Source organism: Pogoniulus pusillus, chromosome 28, assembly GCF_015220805.1.
Source record: "Pogoniulus pusillus isolate bPogPus1 chromosome 28, bPogPus1.pri, whole genome shotgun sequence".
In the NCBI taxonomy this organism is placed as follows: Eukaryota; Metazoa; Chordata; class Aves; order Piciformes; family Lybiidae; genus Pogoniulus; species Pogoniulus pusillus.
The window spans coordinates 6,346,036-6,363,464 of NC_087291.1; the positions used below are offsets into that span (position 1 = coordinate 6,346,036).

General features: G+C 43.6%; 1 protein-coding gene and 1 long non-coding RNA gene across 3 annotated transcripts in view; one reads left to right on the plus strand and one right to left on the minus strand.

Annotated features, from left to right (window-relative positions):
* CHN2 (chimerin 2) overlaps positions 1–17,429 on the minus strand; it is a 202,247-nt gene that overhangs the window by 3,773 nt on the left and 181,045 nt on the right. For both annotated transcript variants that reach the window (XM_064167115.1, XM_064167116.1), the window contains 4 exons: positions 14,676–14,849; positions 12,729–12,806; positions 4,029–4,166; positions 1,046–1,151 (listed from right to left, as the gene is read on the minus strand). In XM_064167115.1, the coding sequence (XP_064023185.1) occupies positions 1,046–1,151; positions 4,029–4,166; positions 12,729–12,806; positions 14,676–14,849 (496 nt within the window). The remainder of the gene's footprint in view (positions 1–1,045; positions 1,152–4,028; positions 4,167–12,728; positions 12,807–14,675; positions 14,850–17,429) is intronic.
* On the plus strand, positions 10,040–14,069 carry LOC135187998 (uncharacterized). Its single transcript, XR_010307530.1, has 2 exons — positions 10,040–10,291; positions 11,123–14,069. It is a non-coding gene; the product is annotated as an uncharacterized LOC135187998 (long non-coding RNA).

Sequence of the window (17,429 nt, forward strand, 5' to 3'; positions counted from 1 at the left end):
ACCAAGCTAAGATCAGGGATTTGTCCTGTGAAAGGTGAGTAGCTTTATTCCTCCCTTGTCCCCTTTTCTGTTGTTACCAAGTAGGGCTATAAACGTTAACTAGAGATGCGAGACCTCTTGGGCAATACATCCTTAAATGAAGGCCTGCTTGGAGATGACTGTGCCACTCTTTACTCAGCTTCAGTTTATAAACTCTTAACAAGGAAGATTTCCTGAGGCATGTAAATACCCAGTGGAGTTAGCAGGGGGTTGTGAAACAGTCTTGCTTGAAATTAGTGAGGGTGAGGCATCCTCTTTGAAGCACTTCATAATTTTCCTAGCTACCTACCTGTAATCTTGGAAGACTTGGCAGAATACACCTAGGTCACTTTCAGAAATGAAATTTGGGCACTTTTGAGGCAGTAAACATCCAATTCACTTTCAGAAATGAAATTTAGGCACTTCTGAAACTTTTGTATGTCTTAGGAGGCCTTTTGGGTGCTTTATGTATTCCCAAAGAAGCTTTGGAGTGTAAATGAGGCAGAGTGTGCTTGAAATCAAGAGACATAAATGGTGAGGGTCTGTATTGCTTTTACTAGTACTATAAAAATAGGCCCTGCTTGGTTCTTGGTTTATCTGTGCTGTGAGCAAACAGCTTGTAAGAGACAGCTCTTTCTTTTTAGGGTTATTGTTCACCAAGACAAATCAGGAGGTAAGAGGAGGCAGAAGCACAGCATGATCGAGGGATGTACTGCAGCACACCTAGCCCATCTCTGAAGGATCTACTGTTGCAGTGTTTCTCAGATATTATCTGTCACAGAGAAAGGTGACAAATCTCATCTCTCTTTGACTCTACAAAGCTTTGCAGCAATCTGCCAGGAAAAGCATCAGTGCTGTAGATGTGCATAGCTTATATGCATTTGCCCAAAGCTCCTCTGCCTATCTGTAACGTTATTGTTTTAGTGGCCTCAGTGGAAGCTTTATAGGTAAATTTGGTAGTATCTTTCTATCAAAGCAGAAAGCTGTTGAGCTCTTCAAGAATTACCCTGCATGCCAATGAACTCACTTTTTGAGATGAATCATTAGGTATCTAAGAGTCTCGTAGTGAGCAGCAGGGAGTAACATCAACACTTCATGTATTGCTTCTAGTCGTTCATCAGGGTTGGAGATTTCTGTGAAAACACCCAACAAGATTGATGTTAATAAGGATTTCCATTTGTAAACAGCAATAATGCAGAAAACTAACTTATTATTATGCAGCCATTTACAAGCCATTGACTGTGCTTGGAGGGATTAATATAAAACTCACAAACATGGAGCTTATCAGCAACTTCTGCATCCTCAAAAGGGGGGGGGGGGGGGGGGGGGGAAGGAGCAAAAAAACCTCAAAGAAAGAAACAAAAAAACAACCCTCCCTAAAACAGCTTTACAAAGAAATCATCAAGATGGCCTCCCAGTAGCAGTCTCTTGGCTCTGTAGCTCTGTTTACAGCCCTAGACAGGTGTGGCACCTGAGCTTTGTGCAGTGCTTGGTAATATTTTGCCCAGAACTGACTTTATAGATATAGAATCATAGACTCATAGAATGGTTTAGGTTGGAAGGGACCTCAAAGCTCATCCAGTTCCAACCCCCCACCATAGACAGAGACACCTCCCACTAGAACAGGTCACTCAAGGCCTCATCCAACCTGGCCTTGAACACCTCCAGGGAGGGAGCAGCCACAACCTCCCTGGGCAACCTGTGCCAGTGTCTCACCACCCTCACTGCAAAGAACTTCTTCCTAACATCTAGTTTGAATCTCCCCTTTGCCAGTTTAAACTTATTCCTCCTTGTCTTGTCATTACAAGACCTTGTCAATAGTCCTTCCCCAGCCTTCCTGTAGGTCCCCTTCAGATATTAGAAGTCCACTATAAGGTCTTCTTGAACCCTTTCTCTTCTCCAGGCTGAAGAGCCTCAGCTTTCATAGCCTGTCCTCATAGCAGAGCCACTGCAGCCCTCTGAGCATATTTGTGGCCTCCTCTGAACTGGCCCCAACAGTTCCACATCCTTCTTGTGCTGGGGGCTCCAGAACTGCACACAGGACTCCAGATGAGCTCAGAGGAGAGCAGAGCAAAGGGGCAGAATCCCCTCCCTTGCCCTGCTGGCCACGTTGCTCTTGCTGCAGCCCAGGACACAGTTGCTATCTGGGCTGCACTCACACTGCAGGCTCATGCTGAGCTTTTCATCACCCCAGACCCCCAGGTCCTTTTCCTCAGGGCTGCTCTCAGCCTTTTGCCACCCAACCTGGAGTTGTGCTTGGGATTGTGCCAAACCAGGTGCAGGACCTTACATTTGGCTTCCCAGATACTAATCCAGATTTTCTTTTGATTACCAATGCAGGATAAATGTGCAGAAACCTGGATTTGTGCTTGGGATTGTGCCAAACCAGGTGTAGGACCTTACATTTGTCCCTGTTGAATGTCATGAGGTTGGCCTGGGCACACCTCTCCAGCCTGTCCAGGTGCCTCTGGATGGCACTCCTGCCCTCTTATATAAGATGACTTCTGTTAGCCTTCAAAACCAAACGAGACTGTGGATATCTGCTCTTAGAGACTATGCTTGCATATATTAGTTCAGCTAGAGATTGAACTGGCAAGGGATTACATAAAGATTTCTAAACATATTTAAATATGCAGATATCAGTGACTGGAGGGCATCAGTGCTCATTTAAGACTATTTGACAATCTCCCTAAAAATGTGATCAGGATTTACATGTATTTTCCATGAAATGTATAGATGCCTAAGCTGTGAACTGTCAGAGTTCTGTGCTGCATCACTTCTCATACAAATGACACCAGGGGCCCAACACTGGAGAAGATTAAGAATCTCTGTCTCCTGCTTTTAAGAGACTGGTGTATCAACACAACAGGAACTGCTTCCTCCAGACATGCTTTTTTTATAGGAGAAGTGATGAGCAAAAACAATTTCTCTGCCAAAGAAGAAGAGGAGAGTGCAGAAGAGAGGTAACTGTGGTTGCACAGTGAATGCAAGGTGGGTAAGGAAGAGGGGAAGGGAAGTCACACAGACAGACCACTCTTGCTGCTGCCTATTGATGGATCAAGTGCCCTTTCAAAAGTAGTAAGGATGTTTTTTTTGGAAGAAGAAACCATGCTGCTTATCAGATGCCTCAGGTCTCTGGAACTGTTGCTAGCAAACTGATTTGGATGCAATCCAACTCGTGAGTATTCACTATCATTATGTGAAAACTGTGCCCCGGAGAGCAGAATTTGAGGCAAATCACAGCTCTCTCTGCCAGCATCATGGCAATTAATGCTGCTGTCCTGCTCCCTCCCAGACAGTGTGCACCCACGACTGCTGGCTTTGGGTGTGGGGTAACTACCTGTCCTGCCATCTGGACGTGGGGTAGATAATACAGGACCTAATGAACGCCAGATGCACCTGAACTGTGGGGTGGATGTGCTTTATGGGCTGTCTCGGTGCTCTGATCTCTCACTGCTGGTGGAGGAGGTGTGCTTGTCTGCAGGGCAATTTGTTGCCAAAGGGGGCTAGGTTATGGGAAATGAGGAAAACAGTGGGAAAGCAGGATGCACCCTCAAAGCTTACATTGTTTAATCAGCCCTGACTCTTTCCTGATCACCCAGTCTTGCCTGCATCTGGCAGACAGTGCTGCAGCTGTAACGGCAGCCCTGGGCCCTCCCAGTGCCAGATGCAGTCCTTGCAATAGCGTTGGGCATTCTGCTTCTTGGCATGGAATTTGGGTCATTTACAAGAAAAAAGCAAAGGACTCCACTCAAAACTCCATCCCAGAGTGTGTCATAGCTTCAGTGCCTGACACTGAAATCACCCTTTCTGAAACTGCTCTCTGTTATTTTGGTACCCTGCATTTATTTCTTAACTCTGCCTGATGTCCAATGCAATTAACAACCAGACAAAAGCTTCATGTGAAAGAATTCTTCCAATTAATTGTCCATTATTTCTTTTTCTTTAACTTAGCTTCATAGATGGCAAATGCAATTAAAGATTGGTACAGATTACAGTGCAGTACTTACTTGCTGCCTCTATGAACTTGGAATAGGTATCATAGGTGATCACAGGAATGGGTAAGTCTCTGAAATATAGCTTCAGTGCTCCAGCAATGATGTTTATGTCTGGATACATACTGGCAGAAATATCAGCCTTGTCACCATCTAGAAGAGGAGAAGAAATCATTTTGAAACCAAGCTAATTTTGATTTTAGCAAAGCTAGGCTTCTAATTCAGATTTATTGTGTCTGATCTGGCAAGAAAAAAACAACCTGAAAATATCTAGAAGGCTTAAATGAGAAGATATTGCTAGCAGCTTTACAGTATGTGAATGAAGAATGATAGATCCTTTATCTTACAGTAAAAAAGTAATTATTGACATCTTTTGGAGAGGCTGCTGCTTATATCAACAATCTGCAATGTTTTTACACTGGAGGAAAACTCATAACATACTTATTTAATTTGGTCTACTTATTCACTGAAAAGAAGCTGTTAATAACTTGTTCCTATCATGCATTCTGTAGTCAGGTGGGGGGCAGACTTTTCTCCCAGGCAACCAACAAGAGAACAAGGGGACACAATTTCATGCTGTTCCAGGGGAGGTCTAGGCTGGATGTTAGGAGGAAGTTGTTTCCAGAGAGAGTGACTGGCATTGGAATGGGCTGCCCAGGGAGGTGGAGTCACCGTCCCTGGAGGTGTTGAAGCAAAGCCTGGATGGGGCACTTAGTGCCATGGTCTAGTTGATTGGCTAGGGCTGGGTGCTAGGTTGGCTTGGATGATCTTGGAGGTCTCTTCCAACCTGGTTGATTCTATGATCTGCAGACTAATGCACAGCAGTGCAAACCATTCTTTATACTTTCACTTGAGGAAACAGAAGCATAGAGAATTAACAAATTTATAATGACCCTCAGGAGACTGGTGGGAAAAACCAGAGGAAGCATCTGCATTTTGTAAGCCCTGTACCAGCTTCTCTCTGGTGAGAGCTCTAAACTGGTAGGAAAAGTCAGAGGAAGCATGCACATTTTGTAAGCCCTGTACCAGCCTCTCTCTGGTGAGAGCTCTAAACTGGTAGGAAAAGTCAGAGGAAGCATGCACATTTTGTAAGCCCTGTACCAGCCTCTCTCTGGTGAGAGCTCTAAACTGGTAGGAAAAGTCAGAGGAAGCATGCACATTTTGTAAGCCCTGTACCAGCCTCTCTCTAGTGAGAGCTCTAAACTGGTAGGAAAAGTCAGAGGAAGCATGCACATTTTGTAAGCCCTGTACCAGCCTCTCTCTGGTGAGAGCTCTAAACTGGTAGGAAAAGTCAGAGGAAGCATGCACATTTTGTAAGCCCTGTACCAGCCTCTCTCTAGTGAGAGCTCTAAACTGGTAGGAAAAGTCAGAGGAAGCATGCACATTTTGTAAGCCCTGTACCAGCCTCTCTCTGGTGAGAGCTCTAAACTGGTAGGAAAAGTCAGAGGAAGCATGCACATTTTGTAAGCCCTGTACCAGCCTCTCTCTAGTGAGAGCTCTAAACTGGTAGGAAAAGTCAGAGGAAGCATGCACATTTTGTAAGCCCTGTACCAGCCTCTCTCTAGTGATGAGCTAGTAAGAAAGCTGCCTTATTTTCTAGATGTCCTCTAATGTCTTAATAGTTGACTGACTTATTTATAGCAAAGATCTGACCATAAATAGACATGTTGTGGCATTCAGCTGCACAGTTTATTCTGAAATGTGGGTTGCAGTTTGTTAAATGAATGTGGGTACTTGTAATGGATGAACAGCTAGAGAGATGAATTATGCAAGTGAAATGGCATGCACTTTGTTTGCCACATATTATAAGGCAGTTAGGCAGAACTCAATTACAGAGTACTCTTAATCACACCAGCTTCATTTACAAGTGACCAAAGCAGGGCTTGCAACGAGGGAAGTTACAAGAGCTATCAGTGAGGCTGGATTACTATTATCTTTCAAGTTCTAATTACTACATCTGTTTTGTACTACCTCATACCCACATTTTTCTTCAGACTGAGAAATTACACTGTCCTCTCCACCTGGGATCTGTCCTTGGTGGCCCACCAGTAGAAATATGGGCTAGGACACTGGCCAAGCAAAGGCTGAGGCTGTCTGGATTTAACCCCCAGCTTTACCTCAGGCTACTTCTAGATCAGCTGTACCCTGTAGTCCTTAACCCCCACATTTCAAGTGACAATACTAGTGCTTCTCTTGATGTTGTGAGCACAAAACATGAGCTGGGGTTGTTCAGCCTGGAGAAGTCTCCAGTGAGGCCTTATTGCAGCCTTTCAGTATCTAAAGAAGGACTGTGAGAAAAGATGGGAACAATCTTTTTAGCAGGATCTGTTGTGACAGGGGATAACGGTTTTAAACTGAAAGAAGGTAGATTTAGCCTAGATATGAGGATGAAATTATTTACATCGAGGTGATAAAACACTGGAACAATTTGCCCACAAAGGTCATAGAAGCACCCTGTAAACATTCAAGGTCAGGCTGAGCAGACAGGGTCCAAAAGGTCAAACACAGCTCTGAGCAACCCGATCTAGTTGAAAATGTCCCTGCTCATTGCAAGGGAGTTGTCCTAGACGACTTTAAAAGGTTCCTCCCAAACCAAAGCATTGTATGATTCTGTAAGATTAGGACCATATGGTGAGTGGGGGCGATGTGAAGCTACACTTGTTCGAACAACAGAGGAGTTTGCTTGTATCTGCTAGGAGGTGCAAGCACAAGCTTGGGCTGTTACTACCGAGGTGCTGACGTGCTGCAAAGCCTGGCTTGTCTCACAATAACTGGTGCTTGTAGACATACCCTGATACAGCCAGAGGAGTGGGTGTGCTTGATAGATGGCATCTAAGATGGTGATAAAGGCTTTCATAGCAGAGTAAAAGAGTTTGTATTGATTGTAGACATTTGATACAAACCTGTAGCATTAATCTTGAAGGGCTGTGTCTTGTCCAGTGTATGCACATAACTCTCATTAAGACTAATAGCACTACATGTTCTCATCAAGAGGAGATTATATGCTTAAGTGTTTCAAACAAGCAGCCTTTCTTGGTGCAGCTGAGCAGTCTGAATACATCCATCAACATTTAATTTAATACAGCATCAATAAGCCCTAGGAGGATGTTTACACTGCCCCAATCTTTTGTTTAATCCACACGTTCCAGGCACGGTAGCATTAGTCATGGAAGGCTTTGTGTGGAGAGCTCTATTTAATTGATGGACACTGAGCACTCAGAATGCTTCACTGAAAACAGACACCTCCAAGGAGCCAGGAGCTGCATCGGAACAGACACAGCAAAGCACAATGTTGCCTCTATTATCCAGGTCACCAGTACACTAAATGGAACTGTTATTTATTTAGTGCTTTTACAAAGCAGCCCAGCATGCTTCCTTAAAGGAACACTTCAGCTAGAGGTGCTTCCAACTACAGAGTACTTCAAATGTACTTCTTAAGCATACCTTTGCTTGCTACAGAAAAAATGCATTGATGCCTGAGTCAAAGATTTTTCTCTTCACTTCAGAGGCACAGGTACATGCACTGGAAATGCACTGGAGGTAATTTTAAAGTGAGTTTAACAAGACATGGGTTGTAATATATCTACACATTTCTGCAGTGGCTACATAGAGGAAGGTAGACTTTTATTTTCCCTACGTAACTTTTTAATTGCTTCTCCCCATTTGTTTTGCCTTTTCTTTTGAAGGCCCTTGGCTGGCTGCACTTGTTTCTTATCCACACCAGATACCTGGATTTGTATTTTTAAACATACTTCAAAGCATTAAAAATGAAAAGTGAATTAATTGTCATTAAAATCACGATGCAATTTAAGAGAGAATTCTCTTCAGAAGCATACTGTATGAACTAAGTATTTCTTTTTCACTCTTCAGTACAGTAAACTTTAATCATAGAATCCTGGAATTAACCAGGTTGGAAGAGATCTCCAAGACCACCCAGTCCAAACTATCCATTCAGTCCAACCTATCCAATCAAAATCATCCAGTCCAGCCCCATCCAATCAACCAGACCATGGCACTCAGTGCCTCATCCAGGCTTTTCTTGAACACCTCCAGGGACAGTGACTCCACCACCTCCCTGGGCAGCCCATTCCAATGCCAATCACTCTCTCTGGCAACAACTTCCTCCTAACCTCCAGCCTAGACCTCCCCTGGCACAACTTGAGACTGTGTCCCCTTGTTCTGTTGCTGGTTGCCTGGGAGAAGAGACCAACCCCACCTGGCTACAGCCTCCCTTCAGGTAGTTGTAGACAGCAATGAGGTCTGCTCTGAGCCTCCTCTTCTGCAGGCTGCACACCCCCAGCTCCCTCAGCCTCTCCTCATCAGGCAGTGCTCCAATCCCCTAATCATCATGAATAGCTTATTCCAGCTTTGCACATCTAATCACACCCAAACTCTATCATTTCTCTTTCCTCATTGCTTTGACTCCCAATATAAATTGTTGCATTATGTTGAAGCTTGAATATCTCAAGACAAGGAAAGTCTTTATTCTGTTCCTTAAAGGATTCAGCTGATTTTGGATGCTATAGAAACATATCAATAGTTTATTAGAGAATGAAATGGAGTAAGTACTGCATTCTTAAAGCCTCAGCTATGCTCTCTGAATACTGAATTACATTTCTATTTAAATTCTTTTCCCCTTAGCTCTTTGTTTTTATTGTGTAACTTTTGCCACACTAACATCTTTCTTTGTGGTTTTCCTTGGGTTTGGCACATGTCAGGTTTTCAGCTACACTGGCAAAAGAGTGAATATTAGTTAGGCTTCCCTTATGTACTCATGCAATATTTAACAGCATAATATTTTTATCAAGTACATTGTACCAGCCAGTCATAAAAAACAAGCAGGGGGACAGAATGCGCTGGTGACAATGGCAGCTCTGTGGATGCAGCACACAATGGGAGTTTTCTGGATGCCACAACGCCACAGCTCAACAATGCTGACAGGGAGCAACTGTCATTCTACAGCACCAACATTCACCAGATTAAATAAATCCACATTATTCCCCTCCTCATTACAAATATCACTAAAATGGAACATTGTCAGTGCCACAGAGAGCCTAATGCTAATTTACAGTAGGAGCATTTACCCTGCTTTGGCTTTGGAAGGGAGTCTTAGTTTAAATCAGATGAGGATCAACTTCTCCCTGTTTTAAAACTGACTACTGAAGCTTCATTGGACCTAGATAATATTCTGTAGGATACCTTTCTCTTTCAGAGATGTTAACTTTCAAACCTGCCTTTGCTTTTCTGTACTTGCTATAATTCTTTGAGGAAAAAAACCCAACCCAAGTGAGTATCCCTTTGGCAAGGCAGAATTAGCCAGAGGGAAGGCTGTCTTCTCTTCAGTGCAGCCCTTCAGCTGCACATGAGATCAGCAGGAGAGGTCTCTAGCGCTGAGTCAGCCCCTGTGCCTCATCCCTGTCTTCTGTATTCTGGCTCCTGCGGCTTGACAGAGAGCTTGGGAAAACAGAAAGCTTGGTGACATTGTTTGAAAGATGCATCCTTCAAATCCCGTGCATTAAAACCAGAAGACTATTTGCTTGGTTGTTTTCAACCCCTTTCATTAAAAGCTGTATTTCCAGAGATGCAGAAGTGCACTGTCTTGGAAGTGATGGGCAAGGAGGGACCTCTGTAATGCTAGAGTGCAGTGCTCAGCTACTGCAGAGCCCACGCCATATAATCCTGCTCACAAACCCCTCCTCTTCCACTTCAAAACTAGTAAGATTTTTTATGCCCACTTCTCCTAGAAGCTTATTTCAGAGAGTTGCATGTTTAAGAAAAAGTCTTTAACTCATAAACCTCAATTAATTCCTGGCTCCTGTACATACATTGTCTAGCATCATGCCCAAACGATCCATTAGATTGAAGAATCCTCTTCTCTGGTCCATCCCCCTGCTCCTAGCTTCCACTTTGACAGCTAACTGTCCCAACTCTATAAAGACACATTAACCTTCTGCTTTGCAGCGTGCTGCAGAGATGCCTGTGATAGTGATGTGGCCACAGATAGGGCTGTTTCTGCTGCAACACTTATCTATTAGCCAGAATTGATCAGGAATTCTCCATTTTGCATTTCAGACACAGATTTTCATTTTTTAGTTCTTTTTCCCTTCCACTTTTGCTAGAATGTAGAAGCAACAGATCTGCAACACTCCCACAAACTTCACTTCCTGGGCTGAAAGTGAAATTGGAACAACAATTGGAACAAATGCCACCTGGCTCAGCTCCCTGCTCTCCTAGCTTGGGATAGCCCACTGCCTGCTGGCTTCTAGGACTAAGCAGAGGTAAATGGACAGCAGAAATGTGGTGTTCCTACCTGTGGGGCGGGCATGCAAAAAAGGAGAGTGGAGTCCCCATTTTAGTAAACCTAGATTTGACAGGGAGAAAGCTCTGAGCTGTCATGTTGGAAATGTGTTGCCAATTCAACCTTCTGCCAGTTCACAATTGCCTTACAGCCTCACAGCCCACAGGTCAGAACAAAACATTTAATTCCCTTTCTGCAGACATCTCCAGCTCCTGCTTTTCAATCTCAGTTCAGGGAGAAGATACTCAAAACTGGATAGTTTTCAAAGTTCTTAGTTTCTGGTTTCAGCAACACTCTAGTCATGCAACAAAAGAAGGGGACACAATCTCAAGTTGTGCCAGGGCAGGTCTAGGCTGGATGTTAGCAGGAAGTTCTTCACAGAGAGAGTGATTGCCATTGGAATGGGCTGCCCAGGGAGGTGCTGAAGCAAAGCTTGGATGAGGCACTTAGTGCCATGGTCTGGTTGATTGGCTAGGGCTGGGTGCTAGGTTGGACTGGAAGATCTTGGAGGTCTCTTCCAACCTGGTTGATTCTGTGATTCTATGATTATCTCATAACAAGGTTTTGTTCACTGTTCTGCTGCTTTTAGCATTATTCAAGGCAAAACTCTCCTTTCTTAGCCCTTTCCCCTGATGAGATTGTTGAAAGAAAATGAAGACACAGCTTTTTTTATCAATTTATGCTCAAAGCTTTTCCTCAGAGCCTGAGCACTGTTCTTGCTTTTGCTGCTTCCTTGTGTTTATCCATGCTGTATTTTTTCCCCCTTTGGAAATCTAATACTGCTTACTGACCTTAGTCTTCCTGTTTCTAGGTGCTGCTCTTTGCCAGTCCATCACACCTTCTTAATTGCTGTGTGTCTAATTCAAGTGTGTATTGCCACCAGAGTATGCCATGAATATAGGCAATAATAGAAGATATGCTGCTGTGAAACTGCACTGGCTCCCACGGTTCAAAGCTTTTGCAAAGGAAGTAGAGCTGCAGCACTGTTCTAGCTACACACAGACAGAAATGTTCATCTGCTTTCTTCAAACTCTTCCCTCTTCAGCTTGTACTTCTGGGCTTCATTCAGATTGATACACTTAGAGGAGAACTAACACACAGAACAAAAGGGTTCTCCTGGCCATATCGACCTGCGGGAAGCAGAATGGGACCTATGGGGACTGTTACCCTCTCAGCAGTACTCCTTCATGTAGCACATCTGCAGCACAGTTCTTCCTATGATAGGCATATCACTGAGCATCCCTTTCACCCAGGTTGTGGCTGATCTATGTCTGTGTGTGCATATATTCACAACTGCAACCTTCAACACATTTGAAAAGCTGTATTGTTTTTTAAAGGATATTTTGGTATGCCACAGAAGTAATCACTTAGCAAATTCCTCAGACTTTCCTTGCCAGTGACATCTGCATGAAAAATCATCTCCAAACAAAAAGACACAGTAACTGATACCCACAGATCTTTCTGGCCCTGCCCAGCTTCCCCAGGAGCCTCAGCACCTCCTACCTGTGGGCTCCTGTGGCTCCCAGTCCCTGCCTGAGAGACATCATAGCTGTCTCCAGCTGCATCATGGCCATGCCTCTGTCTGGCCATGCACACTTCTGGCCAGTACCCTGAGCAGCAGCCTGATTTTCTGGCTTGACCAGGACCTGCCTCAAACCCATGGGCTGTGCTTGACCCTACTCCTTAATATGGCAGAAGCAACACCTGAAAAAAACTATTTAAGAAGGAAAACACTATGGCAAAGGAGAAAAAAAAATCTTTATGTAACTTGTTAAATGTACTTGAAAATGAGGTTTCTGTTGATGAAGGCACTGCTCTGCACCCACTTACATATGTATTAGAATTAGTCCTGTGTGCAAAGACTCTGTGTACGACCAGAACCAACATAATCAGCAAAATCAGTCCAGAAGGGCAGGGGGTTGGCAGGCAGGAAGCATTTTAGTTTATTGTATGTTAATACAACCCATCACCTCCATGCCCTTCTCATCTGTTGTGCAGATGCAATCACAGATGTGCAGTGCTTTCTACAAGGCTCCATGCAGAACAACTTCCCAATTGGAGTTCCTGGTTCTTAAACTCATAAAGATGGTATTGTATTGTAAAGCACTGAGTGTATTAAAGACAGGACTAAGACCTTTTCCCTGGTGCTATGTAGGCTTGCACTTGAACTAGGAGCCCAGGCTGTGCTGCTAGGCTGAGCAATCATCCAGTCCTTGGTGCACTTAGCCTCCTGCCTGCCATCACTTGCTGTTTAATCATTCCCTGCAACTATGACATACAATGTCTTATGCAAAGCACTATGGATTAAGAACTCAGAAAAGTCAGGCTGTTTTCTGCACTTCTGCTTATATGTCAGTTTTGCTACCACAGTACCAATAGAAGCTCAGATAATAAATGGATAATAAAAAAAGGTGTACCTCGATCAAAGGCCATTTTCACATCTTCAATGTGCTCAGTGAAGCCTGACACTCTGTAGAGCCCCTCAGACTTTAAACCTGAAACACACACACACAAATCTTGGTTAACTTTGCTTCAGCAACCAACAAGTATTTAGGCTTAAAAAAACATGAAGCAAGAACAACAGATCTAGTAAAGGTAGCAAAATGCTGCAATGTGAAATTCTGAGGCATTTAAGGAAGGAGCAGGATAATTTTACATTGTTTTTTAAAAGGATTCAAGAATCCTAGAACTTATACAATTCTGATTTTTGCTAGGGATGTGGTTGATTATGCTAGAGGAAGATATTGCAATTTGCTAATGCTGAGGCACGTGATTTCATAACGATTTACTCATTTTATGCAGTGGATTTCCCTGGATTTGGCTGCAATTAATAAAGCTTTAGAGGTCTCCTTTCCTTTTACCAGTTGCTTAATGACAAATAGCTATGCAAGGCAGAGATGCCCTTTCCCATGAGCACATTTGTTCCTAGTTTTGCTGCCAGCTTTTACTTATACACAGCTGACAGATGCGATGGATACTGTTCTTCTGCCCATCAGTACATCCCTTCCACAGTTCTTTCACAACGGGCCTCACTTGCACCACTCTCCCTACATTGCTCCACACCAACATGAAACGTAGGGCAGAGCTAGCCACATATGTTATTTAATTCCAGAAACTCTGATTGTGACTATGCACAGTCTAACCCACTTGTCAGGTGCAATACACTTTGTTTCTTAGGAATGAAATCAATATCTTACAGAGTTCTGTTGCAACTAAGGAAATAAAGGGAAAAAAAAAGATGTTGAAAAAATGCAGTGGCCAGCAGATTTTATCTTAACCAATAAAGTAAGAAATTGGAGCTCAAATGCAACTTATCCTCCTGCTATATCATCAGCATAAAGCTCTTCTGTCTTAGTCCAAGCTGTTCTTTCTGTTTGTCCCTGAAGTGATGAATCCCAGTAGAGCTTTCAGAGCAGTGTGGGAGATGTAACCCTTTGATTGATTTCAGTAGATGATACATGTGTGTGAAATCCCTGTGGCTAGCATCATTCTGTTGCCATGCAGATTACTGGGATGCCATGAATTCAATGTCATGAGATTCCTGTGGTGAAGCTATGACTAATAGGGCAATGTGGCTTTTTTTGCGTGAGATCCACCTTGGCTATCTAAAGCAAACAGTTACTTTGTTGTGTTGAACTAAAGCAATGTTGCATCTGTGTTGTATCTAAAACAATGGTTACTTAGTTGTGTTGAACTAAAGCAAAGTTGTATCTGTGCTGTAGCTAAAGTAAACAGTTACTTTGTTGTGTTGAACTCAAGCCATGTTGCATCTGTGTTGTATCTAAAGCAATGGTTACTTCGTTGTGTTGAAGAGGATGTGGGATTTCTTCCAGCTTGTGTACCGAAAATTGTCACAAGCTGGAGTTTGGGCTGCGCCATGCTGCTTGAGCCGTGGTACCCATCAGTCAGTACCTGAGCATCACGGCAAAGCTTGCACAGTTTGTGACCTACCACAGCCTGTGACCTACCACAGCCTGTGACCTCACTTGTCTGAGTCACTTCAGTCTTTTGAAAGGTTATTAATTAAAACTGATTGCTCAGAAACTGAAGGTGTCCCAGGGTATGTAAAAAGGAAATAATGAAAGGGACACGTAACCATGAGCTCCAAGTTCACTTTACAGTTCAGCACTTCCAGAAGTGTAATGTAATGCATGTTCTGACATGTTTTCAGAAGGCATTTCAGGCAATTGCATTAGGAAATGCCATGATTGAATTTCACTAAGCTAATGCAAAGCAATGTATCACCTGCACTAACAAAACCCTTCTCTCATCCTGCCTTCAGTGTGCATCAGCATTGCACCCTGCCCTGCCTTAGCACATCATCTCCCTTCATCTGCGCCCGCTGCTCTCCCAAGCACACCAACCTCTCGCTTCGATCTCTCGGATGCAGGAGTCCACGACCATGGGCCTCTGGGTATTGTGGGCTTTCACCAGTGTGGTCAGGTCGCAGCAGTAGACTCGCTTTATCCTCTTCAGGTCTGGCTGGCAGTCATTGGGCACGTATTTAGAGCACTGCTTGTGCACGTTCAACCCGCAGTCTGCAAACAAAGTTAGCCAGGTTAAGCAGTTAATACTAATGCCAATAAGGCCTTAGCTAACAATTTGTTTTCTTGGGCTACATCAAAAAAAGGGCATAACTTCCTCGTGGGTTGGCAAAGCTAGAATGAGCAAGATGCAGATGAGAAGGATGAACACAGAAAGCTGTAAACAAGCTTACAACGAGCAAAGTGAATTCCAGCAGAGCTGTTACAAAGCTGTGCAAGCTCTGCATGGTCCTCACACCCTCCTGAGCTGGAGGTGGCCAGTGGTGCAGTTGGGGTCAGTTCACTGCTAGACACATGGCTCTAGGTATTGCATTTGAATGCATGGGACTTAACTTCTGGGCTATTTTGCTTCAGCCTTTTATAAATTTAACCCAGCAATGACTGTCTTCTGCTGGCTGAGCTAATGCATGAAGGACCCAAGATTCAGCTGATCACTCAAATTTAGGCAGTGGTTTGAGCTAGCATGTCTCTTCCCCTTCCACATTCCTTCAGTGTTGCATTTTGGCTTGCTCTACCACATCAACAGCCTCCCTGTCTTGTCACTTCACTGGTGACTGAAGAGTCCTCTTTGTTTAGTCTGTAGGTCAGTTTAGGCAGATAAAATGCTGTGACACATAATAGTGATTCATTTTACAAATGGTTCTTAGTATCTTAATTCATAGTCAAATCCTACTCTTGGTTGCACAAGTGGGCTTCTATTAACTTAAACATCACTGCTTGATGTCCAAAACTTGAATTTCCTACTAGACTCAAATATTCAGCCTCAGTAAAGCAAATTACTACCATCATGATTTATATTATCTCACATAAAAGAAATAAAAGACTGGATGAGGCACTTAGTTGATTGTCTAGGGCTGGGTGCTAGGTTGGACTGGATGATCTTGGAGTTCTCTTCCAACCTGGTTGATTCTATGATCACAGAATCATGGGATATTAGGGGTTGGAAGGGACCCAAGGAGATCAGCAAGTCCAACCCCCCTGCCAGAGCAGGACAATGCTATCTAACACAGATCACAGAGGAACACATCCAGACAGGCCTGGAAAGTCTCCAGAGAAGGAGACCCCACAGACTCTCTGGGCAGCCTGTGCCAGTGCTCTGTGACCCTCAGAGTAAAGAAGTTCTCCCCTGTGCTGAGGCAGAACCTCCTGAGCTGCAACTTACACCCATTGCTCCTTGTCCTATCCCAGGGAGCAGTGAGCAGAGCCTGTCCCCCCACTCCTGGCCAGGCCTCAGATACTTATAAACATTTATCAAATCCCCTTTCAGTCTTCTCTTTTTTCTAGACTAAGCAGCCCCAGGTCCCTCAGCCTCTCCTCATAAGCCATGCCCTCCAGTCCCTTAATCATCCTCGTAGCCCTCCACTGGACCCTCTCCATCAGATCCCTCCCCTCTTCAACTGGGGAGTCCAAAACTGAACACAGCATTATCTATGATAATTCTGTGATAAGTCTGATTCTTGTTTTAATGCCTGGGAAACAATGCCCATTACTTTCAGATAACAGGTCTACTGTCACCCATCACTAACAAGTTACTTAGTGAGTTTTGCAGGTTGATTTACTACCTGAACTATTAAAAATGTAAGTGTGACTCTATTACTTGCAGCAGCATATTTTCAGTGTTACTCTCCATAAAATATTAATCAAGCAAAATCACATAATCAATACAAGCACACCTACACATCTAGTGGAGTTGGGGGGGGGTGGGGGGTGGGGAGTGTGGTTGTGTGTTTCTCCATACAGTTATTACTGTGTAATACATTATTGTTCTACAAAAGCAGCTGCAATTAGGATCCTCCCTGTATTGTTTTCACTGCTTTTCCCCAGGCATGTGAAGTTGCTTCCCAATACATCTGCCTAGAATGCAATGCTGGTAATTTAATGAGGGAGAGTATTATCTTTCATACTAAATAAATAAGCCTTTTAATAAGTTTAATATTTTATGTATGTGAACAAATACAGCAGCATGCATTAGTGAGGTCGGGCTTTGCACACTTGTGTTTAAGATCAGATAGCTTGAAAAGCAAACTGCTGTTCATTTTCCTTCTGTCAAATGTCCTTCTTATACTCTATGCTTCCGTTATGCAGCTATAGGCAGGCAAACTGCAGCAGCAGCTGAAACTGCACTTACTATAATTGTGCATTTAGGAAAGGCATTTTGATCCTTCCAATTGCAGGCTAAATTGTACATAACAACTACTTCCTCTATCCCCATGAAAGGCAGGCATCAGGGGTGGATGTGTTTGGTGCCAGTCTGAGATGAGGAATATGTGCAGGGAGAGGTAAGACAGAAGCATGTTCAGGTGAGACAGGAAAGGGACTGTAAAAAGAAGTTATGAAATGACATTTGCAATGCACCAAACACTATTTCACTTGGTGAATCCAAAAGCTCCTGGTGTGATGATCACTGCAGCCTTCCAAAATGATTTTTTTTTCCCCAAAGAACAAACAAATGTAAAATAATTAAAGCACTATTAAAATGCTAATGCAGTTATAAAGACACCAGAAAATGAATCCTCCTAGGAAAATTAAGGTTGTGTTTTTTGTTCTCCCTCGAGCTGGGATAGTTGAGGCTTG